We start from the raw sequence: 24,482 nt of genomic DNA on the forward strand, positions 1-24,482 counted from the left end.
ATCTGACTAAACCTATATGACTGCCGCTTCGCTGCGCGGCGGTCATAATTACTTTGCTAAAATACTTACCATAGATTTAGGGATTAGGTACATGTTTATGTATGTCTTTTGTGCAAGTATGTGTTTGTTTGTGTTTGTATGTGTATATTACATTACATTTGGCTGACGCTTTTTTAGCCAAAGCGACTAACAACATGGTAAACAGTTTAAGTTTTAGAGCAATTCTCAACAATTTTAGGACAATTTAAAAAACATTAGAGTACAGTAAGAATAAGTGCATCAGTGAGTGCTGTTTTTAATAGTTACTTGTCAGTTTAAGACGGCTGGTGAGTGCTAGGATCAGTAAGACTTGTTGTAAGTGTTGCTATGAGAGGAGATGTTCTCTAAAGAGCTGGGTCTTCAGGAGTTTTTTGAAAATGGAGAAGGATGTCCCTGCCCTTGTAGGAACTGGCAGTGTGTTCCACCAACGAGGAACAACAGATGAGAAAAGTTTGGATTGGCTTGAGCGTACCGGTGGTAGAGCTAGACGTCGTTCGTCAGAGGAGCGCAGCGGTCTGGAGGTAGTGTAAGTCTGTATGAGGGCATTCAAGTAGGTGGGAGCAGAACCGGAGACTACTTTGTAGGCAAGCGTTAGAGCCTTGAATTTGATGCGGGCCGCCATAGGTAGCCAGTGTAGCTGGATGAGCAGCGGGGTAACATGTGCCCTTTTGGGTTGGTTGTAGACCAGGCGCGCCGCCGCGTTCTGGATCATCTGAAGATGTTTCACTGCGCAGGCTGGGAGACCTGTCAGGAGGGCGTTGCAGTAGTCGAGTCGTGAGATGACTATTGCCTGAACCAGAAGTTGGGTAGCATCTTGAGTCAAGTAAGTCCTGATTTTCCGTATGTTGTAGAGTGCGAAACGGCATGACCGGGCGACTGAGGCAACATGATCTGAAAAGTTTAGTTGATTGTCGAGAACAACTCCTAGATTTCTTGCAGTCCTGGTAGGTGAAACAGACAGGGAGTCAAATTTGATGTTGATGTCGTGGTGTATGGTAGGTTTAGCTGGGAGGACCAGCAGTTAAGTCTTTGAGAGGTTCAGCTGGAGGTGGTGTGCCTTCATCCATGTAGCTATGTCTGAGGCAATCCGAGATCCGTGCTGAAACCAAGGGGTCATCAGGTGGAAAGGACAGATAGAGCTGTGTGTCGTCTGCATAGCAGTGGTATGAGAAGCCATGCGAACAGATAAACTGTCCCAAGGAGGTGGTGTAGATAGCAAAGAGAAGGGGGCCCAGCACTGAGCCCTGGGGGACCCCTGTGGTGAGATGGTGAGGTGCAGATAGCTGACCAAGCCATGATGCGTTAAACGAGCGTCCTGTGAGGTAGGATTCAAACCAGGAGAGAGCAGAACCGGAGATTCCCATGTTAGCGAGTATAGAGAGAAGGATGCGGTGATTAACCGTGTCAAAGGCAGCCGGTAAGTCAAGCAGAATGAGTACTGATGACCGAGCGGTCGCCCTGGCTTCTTTTAAGGCTTCTGTTACAGACAGCAGAGCCGTTTCGGTAGAGTGGCCGCTTTTGAACCCAGACTGATTTGGATCCAGAAGGTTGTTCTGTGAAAGGAAGTAAGAGACCTGTTTGGAGACTGCTCGTTCAATGCCTTTGGATAGGAAAGACAGGAGTGAGACAGGGCGGTAGTTCTCGACTTGAGCAGGGTTGAGAGAAGCTTTCTTAAGTAACGGTGTTACCCGGGCCATTTTAAATGCTGTTGGAAATGTGCCGGAGGTTAGCGAGGCATTGATCACATGTGTGATAGCTGGAGCGATGGTCGGGCTGATGGACTGAAGTAGGCTCGTAGGTATAGGGTCCAGCGAGCATGTGGTAGGACGGCTGCATGTCAGGAGTCTAGATACTTCACACACTTATGTACTTATGTAGATGTTTGTCAGTACATCTTACTACATAGGTATGTGTGGTGTCAGTTTGTGTTCACAGTTAAGGTCTGTCTGTCTGTCTGTGTGTCATTATTATGACCGCCGCGCAGCGAAGCGGCGGTCATATAGGTTTAGTCAGATTTTTTTTTTTTTTTTTTTTTTTTTTTCTTTTTCGCATGCCCAAATTTCCGTCAATGAGTCCCGGGACACTGAAAGACCGGGGTACACGAAACTTGGTGGGCATGTAACCCCACATGGATAGCATGGAACCATCGTTTTTCGTTTTGATCTGTAGCCCCCCCGCTGGACTGGACCCCCCGAAAGGAGGGTAGGGCAGACACAGTTTTCTGTGAATATCTCGAGAACCGTAGGGTTTAGGAGGACCATTTTTTTTTTGTATGTTGATCTCAAGGGGCCATGTCAACCCATTCCATAACCACTCATTTCATGTATAGCGCCACCTAGTTAAACACAAAAAAGTAAAAATTAGGTGTTGTAATTGAAGGTATCTCTGACCTAACATAGTCAAAACTGCACGAAATTGGAAGTGTAGGATCATTATGACACCCTCTGTATGCACGCCAAATTTTTTGGAATTCCGTTCCTGGGGGGCCACACAATAAATATATTTATGTTACTATACACCAACTGGCCTGTAGGTGGCCGGAGACAGTTTTCTGTGAATATCTCGAGAACCGTAGGGCCTAGGAGGTCCACCTTTTTTATGTATGTTGGTCTTAAGGGGGCATGTCAACCCATCACATTACCACTTATTTCATGTATAGCGCCACCTAGTTAAAAATGAAAAAGCAAAAAATTAGGTGTTTTCATCACAATATCTCTGGCTGACAAGGTCAAAACTGCACGAAATTAAAAGTGTAGAATCATTATGACACCCTCCGAATGCATGCCAAGTTTTGTATACTTTCGTTCATGGGGGGCCTTACAATAAAATAATTTATTTGTACATTTAGTGACGTACACCAACAATGATTCCCGGGACACTGAAAGACCGGGGTACACAAAACTTGGTGGGCCTGTAACCCCACATGGATAGCATGGAACCGTCGTTTTTCGTTTTGATCTGTAGCCCCCCCGCTGGACTGGACCCCCCGAAAGGAGGGTAGGGCAGACACAGTTCTCTGTGAATATCTTGAGAACTGTAGGGACTAGGATGACCATTTTTTTCCGTATGTTTGCCTCCAGGGGTCATGTTAACCCATTTCATGTACACACATGTGCACAAACAGATACACACACACACACATACATTCACAGTAATCATACGTATGACACATACTCACACAGTAGACATATGTACGCTTGCACAGGCACATACGCAGGCACACACACAAGCACGCACACACACACACACACACACACACACACACACTCACACACTCACACACACACACACACATAACATAAACATGTACATGCACACATTTCAAGAATTTCTCAGAATTATGAACAGGCAAGATGGAGGTGGGGTTGTATAAAATTAATTTTACATGTGAAATCTATGAACTAATCATGTTTTGGTACTTGTTGTCTAGCAGATACCAGTGAGAATTGAGTGTGGATAATGCAATTTAGAGAGACAGTTAGAATCATATAGGACTTTCAGTGTGATTTCTTTTTGTGGAAAAAATGTGCTGGACTGGGCGGCGGTCATATTGTGTACCGCTCTGCGGTACATCTAGTTTCTATTTGGAGTTCATGGTCAATCTGTATTTTGTAAGACACGTTTTTTGAGGTTGTTTCAGTGTTACTAGATAATTTGCTAGTTTGTATTCTCTGTTTAATTGACTGTAGCTGCCCAGTTTTTTGTTGGAGTGAATTTCATTTTGCCATTGGGTAATGTAGGTTGCCTTCATGAATTTGTGGGTTTTATTCAGATTGGTTAGGTTTATATCAGCAATGTTATATTTATTTATGATTAATTGTGCAAGTTTATCTTTTTGTGGGTCTGATATGTTAGTCAGTAGTGCTTTGTGATGGTAACTAATAGTGTTTGCATTTTTTAAGTGTATGGGGAAGCGACCTAACTCTGCTCTGTAAGCATTATTTGATGTACTTCTATGGACATGGAGAATAGATTTACATATTTCTGTGTGGAGTTTTTCAATTTCAGTCTGGTCCCATGGTTTTTTTGAAAGAAGTAATGGTGGACCCCAAATTTCTGAGCCACAGAGTAGGATTGGAGTAATAACGGCATCAATTATTTTTAACCAAATGTTGATGGGAGGTTGATATTTGTTAATTGTTTTATACACTGAATAGAATGCTCTTCAGGCTTTATTTTTTATTGCTTGCAATCCTGGAATAAAACTGCCAGATGCATTTATGACTAAACCTAAATATGTGTAGTTGGTTGTGTGTTCTAAAATATCAGGGCCTAATGTGAATAGGCCCTGATATTTTAGAACAGGGAGAACAAGAGAAAGATGGACTGAAAGATAAAAGTGGAGCAGCGGAGAAATTGAAAAAAGAAAGGGAAAGAAGGGCAAGAAAAGATGTGAGGGATAGAGAGAATAAGATGAATGGAGGGAAAGGGGAAAAGAGAGAATGGATGGATGGAAAGAGAAAATGAAACTGAAAAGGAAAAGGGTAGCGAGGGAGAGACTGAAAGAGGAGAAGGTGAGATAGAGAGAGAGAGAGGGAAAGAGACACGGAAGAAAGAAGAAACGTCTGAAAGATAAAAAAGAGCATAGAAAGAGAGAGAGCAGAAGAAAAAGGGAGAAAGAAAAGGGAAACTGTGTGTGTGTGTGTGTGTGTGAGAGAGAGAGAGAGAGAGAGAGAGAGAGGGAGTGTGTGCGTGTTTATGATGAATGGCAGTGCCATCTCTCAGCCTCACACACTCCTACTGAGAGGAATGAGGCAGGTACCCCAGCATGACATCATTAGAGTGCTCTTTACATCTGCCTGCACAATGCAGAGGTCACAAGCCTTAACTGCACACACACACACACACACACACACACACACACACACACACTCCCTCCCTCTCTCACACACACACTCTCTCTCTCTCTCTCTCACACACACACACACATGTACTGTACGCACCCACGCATGCACGCACACACACACTCACACACATGTGTTCTTTATTTTAATCCACCTATTATATTCTGACACTCATGGGTACAGAAAACATTTTCTATCTACGCCACCAAGGGCGTCAGTTTGTTTTTAGAAGTGGTGAGGACAATAACCATAAGCTTGAAAAGTGCGGGGTACCCTTATGTAAGCTATTCATACATTCAACGCTGCATTACAATATGCTCAACAGTAGTGTTGCGCCGGTTGGTTTTTTAACATCCGCACCCACCCGACCCGTCAGGAGAGTCGATCTACACCCACTCGACCCTCAAAAATATGCACTGATTAACTACCAGAACCTGACCCGAACCAACAAAAAAAAAAACAATGTGCCTATAGCCTAGGCTATCCTTTGCAGTTCATATTGAGGTAGAGACAATGCTTTCCTATTAACTAAACACTAAAACAAGAAGAATTTGCACGGTATGCTTCAACAAAAGGCCTTTTCACACAGAGATCACGTTAAATTTGTGGGAAGAGGAAACGTCTTTTGCCGCAACGTATGTCTGAAAACGAGGTGAAATTTGCAGGCCTGCTGATCTGTTCACATGATGCGGCATTTTGGGGAGCCAGGAGGCAGGATCAGCTATTAATTTGACGTGCAACAGGGGCGTGTAGAGTGATAGTCATAGGCCTTATTATGCGTGGGCCTTCAGATGCAGCAGGTGTGTGATTTCCAAAACCATAGCGGCAGAACCGACTGCACTTTGGTTAGCTTGCATTTGCTTTGCTGTTGCTTAGAATGTTCAATTCTTGCGATAGATGTCTTCAGACAATACAAAGTAATTTGGAAGGGAAATTGAAGAGTAGAGTTGCCCCCTGTTAGCCGTGATTCCCCTTTGAAAATCAGAGGTTCACAGGCTACTGTGGCCTTGGTCAGTGGCGCCGCCAGCCGTAATCCATTAGGCCTAGCCTACGCACTGTGCGTAATTTATTCATGAAATCATTCAATATTACATAAAATAAAAAAATAGCTTGTTTACTGTCTTAATTGAAACATGCTTCACGCACAAACGATAGCCTAGGGCAAAGAGAATGGACATCTCAACATAAGGATACATTAGAAGATGATGATTGGTGTAAACTTTGTCACACAACGTGATAAGCAGTTCTGGCGCTTAAAAACGCAACGTTCCATTCAGTCATAAACTAGATGTACCGCAGAGCGGTACAAAATATGACCGCCGCCCAGTCCAGCACATTTTTTTCCACAAAAATAAATCACGCTGAAAGGCCTATATGATTCTAACTGTCTCACTAAATTGCATTATCCACACTCAATTCTCACTGATATCTGCTAGACAACAAGTACCAAAACATGATTAGTTCATAGATTTCACATGTAAAATTCATTTTATACAACCCCACCTCCATCTTGCCTGTTCATAAATCTGAGAAATTCTTTAATTGTGTGCATGTGTGCATGTACATGTTTATGTTATGTGTGTGTGTGTGTGTGTGTGTGTGTGTGTGTGTGTGTGCGTGCGTGCTTGTGTGTGTACCTGTGTATGTGCCTGTGCATGCAAGCGTACATATGTCTACTGTGTGAGTATGTGTCATACGTATGATTACTGTGCATGTATGTGTGTGTGTGTGTGTATCTGTTTGTGCACATGTGTGTACATGAAAAGAGTTAACATGACCCCTGGAGGCAAACATACGGAAAAAAATGGTCATCCTAGTCCCTACAGTTCTCAAGATATTCACAGAGAACTGTGTCTTCCCTACCCTCCTTTCGGGGGGTCCAGTCCAGCAGGGGGGCTACAGATCAAAACGAAAAATGACGGTTCCATGCTATCCATGTGGGGTTACATGCCCACCAAGTTTTGTGTACCCCGGTCTTTCAGTGTCCCGGGAATCCTTGTTGGTGTACGTCACTAAATGTACACACATTATTTTATTGTAAGGCCCACCATGAACGAAAGTACATAAAACTTGGCGTGCATACAGAGGGTGTCATAATGATCGATCCTACACTTCCAATTTCGTGCAGTTTTGACTATGTTAGGTCACAGATACCTGCGATTACAACACCTCATTTTTACTTTTTTGTGTTTAACTAGGTGGCGCTATACATGAAATGAGTGGTTATGGAATGGGTTGACATGGCCCCTTGAGATCAACATACAAAAAAAAAAGGTCCTCCTAAACCCTACGGTTCTCGAGATATTCACAGAAAACTGTGTCTGCCCTACCCTCCTTTCGGGGGGTCCAGTCCAGCGGGGGGGCTACAGATCAAAACGAAAAACGATGGTTCCATGCTATCCATGTGGGGTTACATGCCCACCAAGTTTCGTGTACCCCAGTCTTTCAGTGTCCCGGGAATCATTGACGGAAATTTGGGCATGCGAAAAAGAAAAAAAAAAAGAAAAAAAAAAAAAAAAATCTGACTAAACCTATATGACCGCCGCTTCGCTGCGCGGCGGTCATAATAATTCAAACGAAGGCCTAGTGCTCGTCATGAAAAGAAAACAGCAGCAGGTTAATATTTTTCAGGTGTTTAACAGTAGGCCTAGGCGCACTGTTAGCAGTTATGCCGTAGGCAGTGAGATTATTAGGCATTGCATCCTGTCACTCTGTTTGGAACATTGCAGTTCGGGTTGATTCAGTTAATGGGTCGTCTCAAAGCAGAGTAGGCAAAACCAAACAGCAGAGTAGGCAAAGCAAATCCTAATTGTTAGGTTACAAATAGCTGTCTTTTCTCTAGGCCTAGACCTATCAGAAATCGCGACATAAGCTCATTGGTTTCTTTTTTCTTTTCTTTCTTGTTCGCGTGTTGGGTAGTGAAGCGATAATGCATTTAAATCAATGTACATCAGAGCCGATATGGCCATCTGCTGCTCTGTAAAGGTATTTCTGTCCCACCCAAATTTGCTGAACTACTTGCGAAGTAGCCTATTCATCACAGACATCACATGTATCACACGAAAGAGCTTTTTCTCAGCTTTTAAACGATGTTGGTGGTTAGTTGTTGTGGTAAACTGTTCGCAAGAAAAGTAGTCTAACTTTAATTTAATCATATTTTCTGCGCCCGTCTCCCTACCCATTCATCTTGGCTTCGCGAACTTTCCCTCAACACATGACACACCATATATCAGAATAAACAGCAGACCTTACCGAACACAAAGGTGTAATTAAAGTTTAAAGTTTTAATTAAAGTTTAAAGCACTCCCCTGTACAGTTAGCCATTCCGAGTAATCCGGTTTTCAATTTGCAGCAATGTCTATAGGCCTATGCATGTCTCCAACTTTGGGTTTTACAATGTGTTTAAATTGTTCAATAGGCCTACATGATTTTATAACAGGCCAAATACAAAATAAATGTTACAAATATCGCCTAGATATCTGTAAACATTACAATCAGAGGATATGCATATAGGGCTTGAGTTATTGCTGGATTTTAGGATAGCCTATTATGGCAACCGATTGCATTCCGAGCTACAGTCAACTCTAGCAGGCATTAAATGACTGGAGGGTCGGGTGGGTGCGGATCGACTCTCCTGACGGGTCGGTTGGGTGCGGATGTTAAAAAACACTACTCCACACACATCCAGGCAGGTGTGCATGTCATTGTGCGCGCCTATCGCATGGTTTAGACTCGATGATTTCGGTATGTGGGGATTTTTTCGGTCGCAATTGGTTTGCACATTTTTAGAAGTGGTGGGGACAAAATTCAAATTATAAATAGTGGTGGGGACATATCCCCCACGCGTATGTACGCCACACAGCCAGGCTGCCTATAACTTCTATATAAAGAAGGCTTTTCCAGATTCTTGGATTTTCTCTTAGATAGGCCTGCTAGTTGTAACCGACTAATAGTTTGTTTGTAAACTTGCCCCAGACAGCCAAATACCTATGTTAGCAACATACATCCATTGCCTAGATCACTGATCAATGTCCTAGGCTTTCATAACACAGAGATTCTATAGTCAGTGATGATCATAGTAGTCAGATATCTTTGCTGCATTTGTGAAGTCAAGTCAAGTGACTTTATTTATATAACACATTTAAAACAACAGGAGGTGACTCAAAGTGCTGTTCAGTCAAGGCAAAGGAGACTGATGATACAAGGACACAGAAATGAAATAAATTAATATTAATTTGTTATTTATTTAAAATAGAAAACATGCAATATAAAAAAACACAATTTTAAAAAAGGATACTTCTGGTCCTTGATTATGATTAGCTGAATCACGTTCGATGCTGTTAAAACATACACCTTGACCGTATTTCGTTCTATAGTACTGCGCTACCACAACTTCATACAAAAGTTAGGGTAGCTGCCTGTTGACGTTGCTTGGCAACCATTCAGATAGAGGAAATATATTTCTTGGCGGAAGAATGACTATCTATGAATAAATCGTTACATTTCTTATTGCTGTGCCTTTATTTTACGAAATCTTGCCAGATATGTGTAGTAACCGTTTTAGAAAAGCAATAAGCCACTCGAGTCTGTAGGTTCCACCGATTTTAGAACAGCTAAACTCCGCTGCGCGTTGCGCCTAACAGCGCCCCTTCCAAAATCAGTGGAACCTAAGTCTCTCTGGGCTTATCGCTTAAGCAAGCTAGAAATGGGATGTAAACAGCAAAAGAAAAAATGGATATCTAGAAAAGACAATCTAAAAGCATTTGCACATAGAATGAGTTCAGGTGAGCCAGATCAGGAATAGCTAGGAAGGGGCTGTTAGCTCCATATCTCTGATAAGCTGTTGCTGTTTGACATCAACACGCTATCAACCAGAGTTAATACCAAAGAGATAGTGAGAGAGAGAGAGAGGGAGAGAGAGAGATAAAGAGAGAGAGAGAGAGAGAGAGAGAGAGACACACACACAGAGATACAGAGAGAGAGAGAGAGAGAGAGATACAGAGAGAGAGAGAGAGAGACAGAGTTAATCCTCTAGATATGCTGGTGTTGGAGCATTGGGCAGTAGAACAGGAAAAAGGGGAAAGACAGCAAGTTACTGGCTTCTGTTTGGAGCTCATTACAAACATGCAAACTTACATTGCCAGCTCTAAAATTATGCAAGTATGGGCCGAAGGCATAAGTCTAAATGTAGGGAAAGATATGGCTTACTTACACATACACACACACACTCACACACACACACACACACGAACATGCACACACACACAGACACAACTCAGGGTAAAGCATTAAGGATCATTGATCTGACTTATGGGCTTTAAACACAAGGATTAAACATGCAACATCGCACAAACATCAGACAACCCCCCCACACACACACATACACACACATACACATGCGCATGCCACAGTAATTTCTATTAGTAGCTCAATAGCAAACTAAAGGCAGAACCAGCCATGGGCCATTGAAGAGAGTAGCATTGATCATGTTTTAGCAGAAGAGAATAGTATTGATCATATGTATTAGCAGAGAGGTGGGTTTAAGTAATGACAATCACTCTAGCTTTGTTTCAGGTGCTATGCCATGCATGACAATTCACACAAATGCATTGATCTTGTACTTTGCAAGAGGGTCTCCAACACACACACACACACACACACACACACACACACACACACACACACACACACACACACACACACACACAATTCAACCATCAAACAATCCAATTATATTTAAAAATGGAAAACAAGTGATTGTTTATGGGTTAGTTTATCATCAGTGGGAGAGAAATCAACAGGAGGGGCCATTAGAATGAATTCCAACCGTTCTCTAATAGGAGAATATAGTTTGTTATAGCCAGTGAAATGCTACCACCTAGTGGCCATTGTTCAATATAGCAGTGCAGTGTAGGATCAGTCAAGGAAATATCAAATGGTATGTCCACTGCAAGGAGAGGTGCAAAGGGATAACATGACATTGCAGTGGAGTGGGTCAACTGTTCCAGAAAACCACAAAAGGTTTCCAAAAAATGAAAGACTTTGGACTTAAACAAAAGCCACAATGGATACAACATGAAGTGAGATAGAGACAGAGACAAAAATAGGAGCGCAACAAAGAAACAGAAACCACAGAGCAGAGAGTTTTTTCCATACAATTGAAACAGGAAACTAAGAGAGAGTCCCGCACACAGACCCCATGCTGCCTTACGCGCGCAATTTTATTCACGCTGCTAGGAAGCCTGGATTCCATGGAGCAAATTTTCGCCTCAGTTAGGGGACCAATCACAGAACGGAAGGAGGGCAGCAAGACGATGACGACACACCGAAGCCGTTATGAGCTACGTACAGACGCATTTGATAGACATTCGTAGCGCCCAATAAACGGCTCTGGGCATTCGTAAACCACGTTTCAAATAAGAGAAAATTAATGTCTAGTTCCCAGACCCCATCTCAATGAGATGAGGTCTGACATTAGCCAGGCTAGTCTAAGACTGAAACGTTGTGTAATTCCAAATAAAAACTAGATGTACCGCAGAGCGGTACAAAATATGACCGCCGCCCAGTTCAGCACATTTTTTCCACAAAAAAAAAATCACGCTGAAAGGCCTATATGATTCTAACTGTCTCACTAAATTGCATTATCCACACTCAATTCTCACTGGTATCTGCTAGACAACAAGTCCCAAAACATGATTAGTTCATAGATTTCACATGTAAAATTCATTTTATACAACCCCACCTCCATCTTGCCTGTTCATAATTCTGAGAAATTCTTGATTGTTTGTGTTATGTTTATGTTATGTGTGTGGGTGTGTGTGTGTGTGAGTGTGTGTGTGTGTGTGTGTGTGTGTGTGTGCGTGCTTGTGTGTGTGCCTGCGTATGTGCCTGTGCATGGAAGCGTACATATGTCACTCACTGTGTGAGTATATGTCATACGTATGATTACTGTGAATGTGTGTGTGTGCGTGTGTATCTGTTTGTGCACATGTGTGCACATGAAATGGGTTAACATGACCCCTGGAGGCAAATATACGGAAAAAAAATGGTCATCCTAGGCCCTACAGTTCTCAAGATATTCACAGAGAACTGTGTCTGGCCTACCCTCCTTTCGGGGGGTCCAGTCCAGCGGGGGGGCTACAGATCAAAACGAAAAATGACGGTTCCATGCTATCCATGTGGGGGTACATGCCCACCAAGTTTTGTGTACCCCGGTCTTTCAGTGTCCCGGGAATCCTTGTTGGTGTACGTCACTAAATGTACACATAAATTATTTTATTGTAAGGCCCCCCAGGAACGAAAGTACACAAAACTTGGCATGCATTCGGAAGGTGTCATAATGATCCTACACTTTCAATTTCGTGCAGTTTTGACCATGTCAGCCAGAGATATTGTGATGAAAACACCTAAATTTTTGCTTTTTAATTTTTAACTAGGTGGCGCTATACATGAAATAAGTGGTAATGGGATGGGTTGACATGGCCCCTTGAGATCAACATACAAAAAAAAGGTGGACCTCCTAGGCCCTACGGTTCTCGAGATATTCACAGAAAACTGTGTCTGCCCTACCCTCCTTTCGGGGGGTGCAGTCCAGCGGGGGGGCTACAGATCAAAACGAAAAACGATGGTTCCATGCTATCCATATGGGGTTACATGCCCACCAAGTTTCGTCTACCCCGGTCTTTCAGTGTCCCGGGACTCATTGACGGAAATTTGGACATGCGAAAAAGAAAAAAAAAAAAAAAAAATCTGACTAAACCTCGCTGCGCGGCGGTCATAATAATTGCTTGCGGAATGGTCAGTGTTTCCTGATCTGTGACCTTTTGGTCATATCCTACGCACCTGCCCGACAAAAGAGGTGTGCAAAAAGCCTTCCTACAATTGAAACACAAGAAGTTCCAGCACCAAGAGCAAGTGTCCTCATGTGGGGCTACTATGTGCCTTAGGCCTGTCATGCAGTATTTTCTCATGATGTATACACATGTATACAGTTCTGCTTCTTGGATGCACACTGTCATACACACACACACACACACATTCACACACACATGAGCAGACACACACAGACAGACACACATACACACACATTTGAATTCTTTATTTGAATCCACCAATCAAATTTCTTACAGAAATTATTCAAATATTCTCAGAGGTGATACAGCTTTGACATTCAAGGGTACATAAAGCATCGTCTACAACTCTACGCCATTCAGCATGACTGCCCATCACAGCTGATATGGAGCAGAATTTTGCCAGTTGTTTAGACTTTCCTTTTGGTAGCCCTGCCAGCCTTAGTGCACTCACAGTGAGTTTGTGGACATGTCCCATGCAGGCTGCCAAATATCAATGCCACAACCCTACAGTACATGCATAGACTAATAGGTCACTGATCTTTGCAAGGAGGGGTTGGTATTCAATAATTTTTTCACATAATGCTATAGTATGTCCAGGTACAGATCATAAACAACCAGATCATAAACAGTCTATTTCCATGACTAGCACCTCCTTTCTGTCTCTATCCAAGAACACAGCATCAGGGGTGTAAGGGATATTACAATAACACATCATCAGAGCTGTTGAACCAGTGACACACACACGCACACACACACACACGCATGCATGAACACAAACACACACACGCATGCATGAACACACACACACACACGCATGCATGAAAACGCACACACACACATGCAAGGCAGGTGCAGATGGAATATTTGCAATGTGATGGAGTTCTTGGGAGCTGGATCAAGGCAACAAATTTGTTCTGCAATGTCGTGACATGGCAGGGAGTAGGATAGGGCAGTGTTAGCTAGTTTGTGAATACTTTCAGTCATGGGATACCTGAAAAGAAAACATAAAGAACACACACACACATTTCTACGTGACCTGGGAAGGTGTGCAGTTTATGAACATGACATTGTCACAATAATAACAGAGACAGAGTGACCGCGAGCCGGTCACGGAGGTCACTGGCCAACGATTGACCCTTGCTATTGAGGAACAGCCGCGAGGCTGCCGTGGCATTTAACGCTTCTCTACTGCCTCTCAAACCTGTGACCCGCTCTGAGGTCTCCTGAGGCTCCTCAGACTCCAGCCAAAGGTTTGTGACGTCATCAGGCGCAATCACATGAGACTGCATGCACCTTTGCACGTCATGTCAACTGTGAGTGTGTGTGTGTGTGTGTGACACAAGTGCGTCTGTGCAAGTCCTGTGTGTGTGTGGGTGTGTGCTTCTGTACATGCGTGTGTGTGTCATAACTCAGCTGAACTGTAACATTAGTTAACACAACTTCAATACATGTGTTGTGTTTAATAAACACACAGTATACTTTACTTGTAATGACCTAGTTAGGTGAAATAGGAATTCTAGTGTAAGTGCTCCACACTAAGTAAGTTTTATACCTTATTCTGCAAGATCTTATTCTACCCTTAACACCCTTAATTAAGAATTCCCTTTATGTAAGCTCCTAATTACCCCTTATTCATAGTTATTAAGTAAGTTGTTGCATATGAATTATGACCTTAATATGCATGGCTCAGTATGGGGCTTGTAAGGTGGTAGTACCACAAGAACAGTTATTCACCCCTAATAATACTTATCAAAGATGGTCTATTCAAATGGAACTAGACATTAAACCATAAGTGCTAATAGTGTACAAATACGTCATAATTAAGTCTTTGTAATGCAGAATATGTTCCCTATTCTAAAGTTGGGTCTTTGTTCACATTTAAGTCACAATTAATTTGGCATGTTTTAACTCCAATGTGTTCCCTAAACTAAAGTTGCCTCCTATTCACACTTATTAACTGTATTACAGCACACAGTAGCCTCTTTCTTTTCTCTATCTTTCCTGCTTCGGGGGGAGGGGGGGATGGTAATAGGCATAAGTAAGTAAATAAGTACGTTTCCTGCTATCTCTCTCTCTCTTTCCTACTCTCTCTATTTTTTTCTCCATCTGATGCCATCTAAACATATTCTCTCTCTCTTTCTCTCTCTCACACACACACCATCTTTGCCTTCAGCAAAGTGTGATTCAAGAAGGACAGTGAGAAAAGAGGAAGTAAGACCGATAGACAGACAGACCTTTTAATGAAGTGGAAACATGCCTCCGTCCACACACACACACACACACAGAGACACACTCACACACTCCCAGGCCTTTTGCAGTCATGCCAGCTCGACACAGTGTTGGACCAGCCCTCTGGCACATGCTTGTACGAGTGAATGTTGAAGAGTGTGTGTGTGTGTTTGTATACATCAAACTATGCAGAAAAGAATATGTGAGTTTGTGACCATATGACTAAAATGACCTTATGTTTGTGAGTTGAATAGCTTGAGCGAGACTGGCAAATAACGTCAGCCAGCTAAAGTTGCCTCCTATTCACACTTATTAACTGTATTACAGCACACAGTAGCCTCTTTCTTTTCTCTATCTTTCCTGCTTCGGGGGGAGGGGGGGATGGTAATAGGCATAAGTAAGTAAATAAGTACGTTTCCTGCTATCTCTCTCTCTCTTTCCTACTCTCTCTATTTTTTTCTCCATCTGATGCCATCTAAACATATTCTCTCTCTCTTTCTCTCTCTCACACACACACCATCTTTGCCTTCAGCAAAGTGTGATTCAAGAAGGACAGTGAGAAAAGAGGAAGTAAGACCGATAGACAGACAGACCTTTTAATGAAGTGGAAACATGCCTCCGTCCACACACACACACACACACAGAGACACACTCACACACTCCCAGGCCTTTTGCAGTCATGCCAGCTCGACACAGTGTTGGACCAGCCCTCTGGCACATGCTTGTACGAGTGAATGTTGAAGAGTGTGTGTGTGTGTTTGTATACATCAAACTATGCAGAAAAGAATATGTGAGTTTGTGACCATATGACTAAAATGACCTTATGTTTGTGAGTTGAATAGCTTGAGCGAGACTGGCAAATAACGTCAGCCAGCTAAAAGCTAATCATCTGTAAATTTCAAGGAATATTACACTCTAAAGATAGTGATGCATAAATAAATATATAAAATACACAAACCAACAGACGTCATACATTTAATTTGCACGGATGACGCCTGACATATTTATAGGCCACCCAGTCATCAGAAAGATTTTAACTAAAGCAACATTTTTCTCCACACTTGTTACTGTTGTGTATTTACTAAGTGAGAGTCACATTGTTTAAAACTTTCTTTCACTTTAGAACACACACACACACACACACACACACACACACACACACACAAACCACACACATACACACAGCCTTTGGTGATACAGGTGCAGGTGAGGCAGGTAAGTATAATCCAAAAGTTAAAGATCAAAATCTGCAGAGCAAACCTCATGCGCGTTGTTCGCTCCAAATAAAATAAAATAAAAAAACAATGTTAATAGTGATCAGTGTGTGGTGATTTTTTTTTTTTATCTTTCACTTTTGGAAAAAATATATATACTGTAGATAGATAGATAGATAGATAGATAGATAGATAGATAGATAAAAGTATTTGGGACATCTGCCATTACACCTACAGGCAGGGGCGCCTTAATACCACCTGAGGCCCCTGGGCTATATGTTTTTTTTGTTATGTCTGGGGGTTCCCCAGGAGGTTTTTTGAAATTCTGTCTACTTAACACCATTCTAACGCAGATTGGGAGGGACAGAAATACTTTTAGCCTACAGAACAAGCAGCTGGCTCATGTGACGTGAACATTGGCTACCTTATGCATTATCACTACACTGCCCAACATGGAGACATATCTCACGTTAACAATCAGAAAACATAACATAAGATATTATTTGTGTGAATGGGTTAGCACAAACTTAGCTTCTGGTGAACGGAGATGCAGATCACTAATTCATTTCTTTGCGCAACAGCCCATTCTGCGTTCACTCCAGTGAGACAAGTGAAATAGGCCTACATGTTTTTAAAGCCGTTTCATTGCCAGGCTATTTGGACACGGCCGTTTATTATTATTGAATATCATTATTATTATTAGGAGGCCCCTCATTGGTCGAGGCCCATGGGCTGAAGCCCAGGTAAGCCCCTGCATTAAGGCGCCAGTGCCTACAGGGACTTCATTGACATCCCATTCTATAGGTATTAATATGGAGTCTCCCCCCGGGCCCCCAAAAACTCTTCCACACCAAACTTACCCAATAATGTCTTTGTGGACCGCAGTATAGCTAGGAACCAGATATACACCAGTTCTATCAGAAAGACTCAGGGAAGTATAATGAAAGTTAACACATGTTTTAATCCATCAAAGGATCCACAAAATACATAAGCAACAATAAGATAGTCTTTGGCGTAGGCCTCATCCTCGGTCCAGGTCACTGAATGTGCAGACCCTTGCAGATCCTGCCGGAATGCGACGGCAGGTGGCGGAGCCTACCCCCCGGACGTCTGGACAAGGCCAAACTGGTGGTGGTTAGGGAGGGAGGGAGGGAACATCGAAAATCAGCACCTGAAAGCAACATGCAGGTGCAAGTCATGTCATTATAAAGACTGATGCAGACAGGTGATTGGACGGAAGTAATGAATGATGAGTGACCAATTAAGTCTTCCTGACAGAACTAACGCTTACGCTTCAATTTCTGTGTGGAAATATGTTTATTAATGTATTTTGCCAATTATGTATTTGAGTCCATTTTAAACCGCTGCAACAAAATTCTCTGATATTCCATGACTTTGCCCCAAATATGATCAAATTCCCTGACAAACACACATGCATGAACAATTAGAAACATATGAAAATCTGCAACACACATATGTGATGTGATGTAAATATTTCTGTGTACAAACACATGCAAATACACTCTCTCTCATCACTCACTTCCTAGGTAAAACAAGCATTCTCTTTCTCATTCTCTCTCTATCTCTCTCTCTCTCTGTGTTTTGGTGTGTGTGCGTGTGTGTTTGTGTGGGTGTTTAAATAAATCCAGCAGACTGTGCAGGCTGCTAGTTAAACTAACAGACAGGAAATAATTGTGCTCTGTAGTGTGTGTGTGTGTGTGTGTGTGTGTGTGTGATGAGCCCATGCCCGCCGTGTGTTTGTGTGTGTGTGTATGTGTGTGTCTGTGTGTGTGTGTGTGTGTGTGTGTGTAGACTTTCTGAGCTGATTCAGCTCACGTGTTGCGGGCAGAGTCACCCATAGGACTTCACCTCTGGCTATGCATCTTAAAGTGGAAAGGGGGCAGTCGCCATGTGTCCGGCCATTACTTTCTCCAACTCTCGTGCCCATGACTTCTGAATTCACGTGGGGCAAATTGGGCTCAGATACGTGGCTAGTATGTAGCATTAGCTTTCCAGCTTGCATATCAGCACTTTTCAAATTAAAGATTGAAGTCACCCCCCCCCCCCCCCCCCCCAGGACAAGACTCAGCACCATGGGGAATCGGCCTCAGTCGTCGTCCTCAGTCTGCCTCCCCTCTTCTGTGGAATGCCATGACACTCTGGGGTCACCACAATCTATGGTCAACTGTAAACAAGAACTTAAAACATTTAATTTTACCATAATAAATGATTTTCCATTAACCTGGCCAGCAGCTGCTTTTTGGTAATTTCCTGATCCCTCCCCATCTCTCACTCTCTCCCACTCACTTCCTGACAGTTTCTTCACTGTCCAAATAAAGGCAAAAGCCTAAAACACATAAAAAACGAATGTGCATTATTATCATTATTAAGATGGACTGCAAGCTTACAGGATTAGTATACGTGAGCTTCCTTGTTTGGGATGAGCGTGACATAGTCAGCTTTCTTGTTAAGCAACCAATAAAACAAGCTCTGGACAGCACTGTGGATACCAAATTGACAGATGCAGGTAATTGTATGTCAAGGCAATCAATTCAGTCACCAAACACACACGTGCACACACACACACACACACACACACACATCGGCCGATACAGACATCACACACATAGTATATACTGCATACCATACTATTGTATTGCTCATGCATGCACACACACAAGCAAGCACATGCACATACACACGCACCAAACACACATTGCGCACGCACAAACACACGCACGCATAGACGCACTGAAGTTTTTAGTGACATAGTGTTGTCGTCATGAGCTGTCATTGCAGTTTAAGTCAGAGCGCCCGGAGCAGGGGGGCCAAATGCCTCATCTCCCACCTCATCTCACTGAGCCATCATCGTCCTCTAAAGGCAGCACACACAGATAAGACATGCATGGCACTGAGTTTTGGCTGCCATTCAGCAAAAATGGTAAGAAAAGTGTGTGTGTGTGCGCTTGTGTGTGCATAGGACTGTGTGCATATGTGTACCCGTATGTGTGTGTGTGATTGGATGCAAAGTGAATCAAATCGAAGACTAACTACGACAACCATAGGAAACAACAGTTATTGGTGTCAGCTGCTACAAGACCACTAGGTCTTACAGTGTCTATACTGCTTTATGCATGCCCTTGATATTTTGGTAACACTTTCTATGAACCCATAAAGCATTATAGATACATTCATAAAGAGTTATAAACCAAAAGCCTCATACATATTGCCATTAGTATATATTACTATTTACACATACTCATAACTTCGTTCATAAAGCATTATGATGTTACCCTATAATCTTTTACAGCTTAACATGACACAAAACATTATAAAGCTTATTTGACCTCTTGATAATGCCAATGACATGTTCGTTATAAAGCTTTATAACATATTCTGTGAATTCAAACAAGCTGTGATTTTTTCACAACTAGTATAACTAGCTTCCTCAAGATTCCACCTGAAACAGTGTTATCACAGTGTTATTAACAGTCATTGAGTACAGTAAATATAAGAGCTCCCTCCTACAGTACATGGACAAATTTACCTCTTCTGCTTTTACACTTTTGCAAACAATTTACTGACCGACTTCACCATCGTCATTCCACCATGAATCAGAATGGCCACAAGTATGACCACACATGCTCGCATATGACGCACATGCTCATTCACAACCCCACACCCACCCCAACACACACACAGACAGACTCCCCCCACACATTGACACGCACGCTACTCCGGCAGCATTCCACCTGATCAGTTTCTTTCTGCTCAGAGGAAGGAAGCAGGGGTGTGAATCATGACTGCAGTCCAATTCTAGGAAGACCCCCTGACGAATATAGTCTGTCACATACACACACACGCACGCACACACACACACACACACACACACTCATGGACACTTACTGTATCTACCCTTGGGCCCACCCCAAGTCACTTAGCGTGAGCCTTTTTAATGAGCAGAGTCAGTGCAGAGGTCTCGCTGTCTACTCTCCTCTCGCCGTACACTTTAAATAGCCAGCTGTCCGTTGGCACTGCCCAGCACTGACCCACGCAGACCACCACTCAGAATGTCCTGCAACAGGAAACAAGGTAGCCCACTCTACTCTACTTCTCTAACTTGGAGGAGCCGTCGGAGGGAATCATGGCATCTTTAACAATAATGTTGTGGGAACTTTTACTCGTGGTGGATTGTAGAGGAAAGCTTGAAAATATACCTTCCTTATATATACTGTACATTGTCTTCTGATTGTTTTCTTACGTTCACTTTCCTCTATTCTGTTTCTCTATGCCTTCTTTCCTCTACCTATTACAATTTATTTCTTTATTCTTTCTTCATACCTCCTTTTCTCTCCTTCTCTCTCTCTCTTTCTCTCTCTCTCAGTGCTCTTCCTGCTCGCCGCACTGGTGTGTCTGGACCTCCATGCCCCCGTCTCCTCGGCGCCCCTCTGTGCCAACGGCCGCATCGGCTGCCACATCCTCTCTCTGTCCGATCTCTTCGACCGGGTCATCCAGTACTCGGCGAGGGTTCATGACCTCTCCAGTGACCTGCACTCCGACTTCGTAAGTCGCTTGTTTTTACCCGTCATCAAAAACATAAGAAACGTGTGAGTTGTTATGGGCTTTATGAATGAGATGAGGGGTTCTATGATGAGCTGATGTTCTATGTGTTTAATCTCAACATAGTATACTGCAATGCTGTTCCTTATTGTTAGCATATTGAGAACTTGATTTAAATAAGCAGACTAAGTCATCGGAATTAGTTTGTCTGCTGATTGTCAGTGTTGATCGATCCTACAATAAAATGGAATAGTAAAATGAATCCTAATCCTAATGGACAGCATATCGTATTAGAATGAAATATATTACTCTGCATATTCATTACTAAGTTACAGTTACTATTTTAATAAATGCATAGATTGCCTGTAACAGATATCTATAGATGCTAATTTTCAAATGTTCATTGTGACTGCTTCTTTCTACAACCACTCTTTGCTAAAGTCATTCTCCACTCTGTCTCTCCTCCTCCCTCTTTGAAGGAGCAGCATTTTCTACCCAGCAAAAACCACATAGGCAAGGCTTTTCCAAGATGCCACACGTCTAGCATACTAACACCAAACGGAAAAGAGAATGCACAGAAACTGGCTGTAAGCACCTCTTTTAAATTCAAATGCATGTGTGTCTTTGTAATAGTGTGTGTGTGTGTGTGTGTGTGTGTGTATGTGCGTGCTCATGCGGCGCCTTCATTCGCTCCATGCTTCATTCAGCTTCTGCGCTTCTTTTACTCTACTCACTAAAACACACACACACATATTTGAATACCTAATGGCAAAGAGAATGCACCACAACTATAAATTCCTCTTTCAATTTCACCTGCATGTGTGTCTTTGTAATAATACTCACTAAAACACACATGCATGCACACACACACACACACACACTATATAAGGCAATACGGTATTTCATTTTAAGTTTATTTGTATGTTTGTAGGTTCATGTATCAGTTAACTTTCACGCTTCCTATTGAGTATAAATTCACGTTGTAGCCTTTTTACTGTTTCCATCTGTCCCTGGCCCGGGCAGCGTGAGGAGTTGACGGAGATCATCTTGAAGCTGCTGGTAGCCTGGAGGGACCCCCTGTGGAAGCTGCACCACAGCATGGCTCATGAGCCTGACCACTTCAGCAGCCTCAACAGCAACAAGGCTCTGGACATGAGCGACATGGTGCACGAGCTCCACAAGGGCGTTGAGAAAGTCGCCGAGAAGGTGCGTGTTTTTTTTTTTTTTTTTAAAGTGAAAGTGTGTAAAGTGTGCTAGTTTAGCAGTAGTGTAGTGCCTGTCGGTATGCTTGATTTGAAACGTGAGTGGAAAGCATGTTTGTGTTGTTTTGGGAGCAGACCTTTGTCCTGAAATGTGTAGAGTGGTACAAGGGCATTGAGAAGGACGTTGAGACGGTGTTTGGGGTGTTTTTGTCAAGTCTTTACTTTTCATTTCATTAGTTTTGTGCCCGTCAGTATGCTTGAGAGAGGGAGAGAGAGAGAGAGGAAAGCATGTTTGTTTTGGGAGCTGACCTTGGTCCTGAAATGTTACGTAGAGTGGAGATTGTGTGCCTTTGTCATGTCTGATTCTTAAATAATTAATGTTTATAGTTTATGGGCTTGTGGATAGACATATAGTTATATAGAAATATAGTTCTATTTATTAGACTATGTTTTTGATTATCATTCGTGTTATTATTAGTCATTTTGGTGATTATTTGGGGATCTGTATGAAGGGCTTGTTAGGACAGCAAAACTTATTTCACCTTATGACATAAATGTGTACTTTGTGTTACATAATTTGTGTGATGCATTTGCTTTGCATTCGAGAAAAGTAGTTTTGGAAACTATATGACACCTTATGAGGCAAAGCCTACAGAGATGGTTGACAGGATGCTTTTTGCAGAATTTGGGGATGTTTAGTAACTCTCGGATTTAACAAACGTTCAACAAACATCACCAATGTTTTGCTTTTCCTTGTCTTCAGAGGCAACGTGAAACTGAAAATAGCAGACATTCCATAGCAGACATTCAACAACATGCCAGTGTTTGTTTGTTTTCTTGTTTAGATGCAGCACTTGGGGATAATCAGTAACTCTGTGAGTGGCGTCTCGTCCCCGGAGGCCTTCCTGCCCACTGTGGACCACAGCGAGTCCCAGGGTCTGGCCAACTATGACCTGCTCCACTGCTTCCGCAGGGACTCCAACAAGGTCCAGAACTACCTGCAGATCCTCAAGTGCAGGATCGTACCCGAGCACGGCTGCTGAAGAAAGACACACACACTTGATAGACTCTTCAAAAATCTTTTCCAATTTCAAATTTTCCAACTTACTTGACAACAATATTTATTAATTATTCTAAGCAGATACATCATAAAATATTAGTGTTTATTTTTTCATATGATATTAAAAGAAAAAATATATATTATATTATATTATGACACACTGGGTACTGATTTGCCATGTAAAGGGCTTTATGAAATGTACCCAGCAAAGGGAACTTCAATATAATGTTGAATAAATACTTGATTACTTCAGCAGACTCAAGTGATTCATTGCTAGGGCAGTGATTCATTGCTATTAAGTTTTTCTTTGTTACTCATTGCATTACAGATATGTTTGCATATGTTTATTTATAAGGCAGATTATTTTATCTATAATAGCATATTATGTAAATGAGAACATACTATGACTCATGCCCAAACTTGACTTTTCTTCCTCTTCCACTTCCTAATACAACTATCAATAATAATAATGACCTTTTTTTAATGACCTTTAGTGTGCGGTTCAGTTGTTTCAAGAGTTGAAACTCAGTTCACTGCTGGCCTCGGGTGATACTACATACTGTATGACCCACCTCTTAAGCATTCAAACTTCTACTGCCTCATCAGCATCTTCAAATAAATGATCAAATCAAATTACAGCTCACGTGTTCACCCTCAGACTATTTGCAATCATTTTTTTACTAAACCCTTTGAAAATGTTGGAAAATGTGTTGCATAACACATTAGTCAGCCATAATCTACACAGCAATATGCATGTTATACTTACGAATCAGAGGTGATGCTCTAATATTATCCACTGGCATACATTTCCCAGAGTGCATTGTCTGTGTTTTAGTTACCTCACTGCTCACATTTAGGGAGTGGGAACAGATTGCTGGGAAATGTGGTCTCAATCGGATGAGCCTGAGCCTTCAAGGACACACACACACACATGCACACGCACACACGTCTATTAGATAATTAGATGTCTAATTATATTAGACAGCAACAGAGCAATAAAAAAGGAAATATTTAATCTCAGCCAGAGACATGCACACACTCACACATACACACAAACACTAGCACTGAAAAACATTAGGAAATCAACCAACACACACAGAAATGCACAGCCATCACTAAAAAGAAGACAGAGTGAGACACTGCTCTTTCGAGTGTGAAATGTGAAATGCAGTGTGGACGTCTCAGGGCCAGTCACGCACCCCGGGCCAGTCGGAGTTGGTCAGACAGAGGCCATCCTCCCCCAACGTCTATCTTACATCCTGGGCTCCAGGGTCCTGCGACTGTGTGTGTGAGTATGGGTGTGTGTGACTGTGTGTGTCATAGCTGTCAACATTGAGCTTTGAAAATAAGAGAAATTTCCTGGGTTTCTCAATCCAAAATATGGGACAATTTCCACATGCTGACAGAACTCAAGAGCACAAAACTGCTGCACTAACGTGGTGTGAAGCTAGGTGTAACATGACTTTGCTTACAGATTATCA

General features: G+C 42.4%; 1 protein-coding gene across 1 annotated transcript in view; it reads left to right on the forward strand.

Annotated features, from left to right (window-relative positions):
• LOC143136518 (prolactin-like) overlaps positions 1-22,984 on the forward strand; it is a 27,378-nt gene extending 4,394 nt beyond the window's left edge. Inside the window, exons 3-6 of the mRNA XM_076297239.1 lie at positions 20,560-20,742; positions 21,219-21,326; positions 21,763-21,945; positions 22,787-22,984. Of these exons, the coding sequence (XP_076153354.1) occupies positions 20,560-20,742; positions 21,219-21,326; positions 21,763-21,945; positions 22,787-22,984 (672 nt within the window). The remainder of the gene's footprint in view (positions 1-20,559; positions 20,743-21,218; positions 21,327-21,762; positions 21,946-22,786) is intronic.
• The last annotated feature ends 1,498 nt before the right edge of the window (positions 22,985-24,482 follow it).

The sequence above is a fragment of the Alosa pseudoharengus genome, unplaced genomic scaffold, assembly GCF_046254945.1.
Source record: "Alosa pseudoharengus isolate Yale_2024_CS ecotype anadromous, Long Island Sound unplaced genomic scaffold, YU_APseudo_1.1 YU_APseudo_1.1_scf_20, whole genome shotgun sequence".
Taxonomy (NCBI): Eukaryota; Metazoa; Chordata; class Actinopteri; order Clupeiformes; family Clupeidae; genus Alosa; species Alosa pseudoharengus.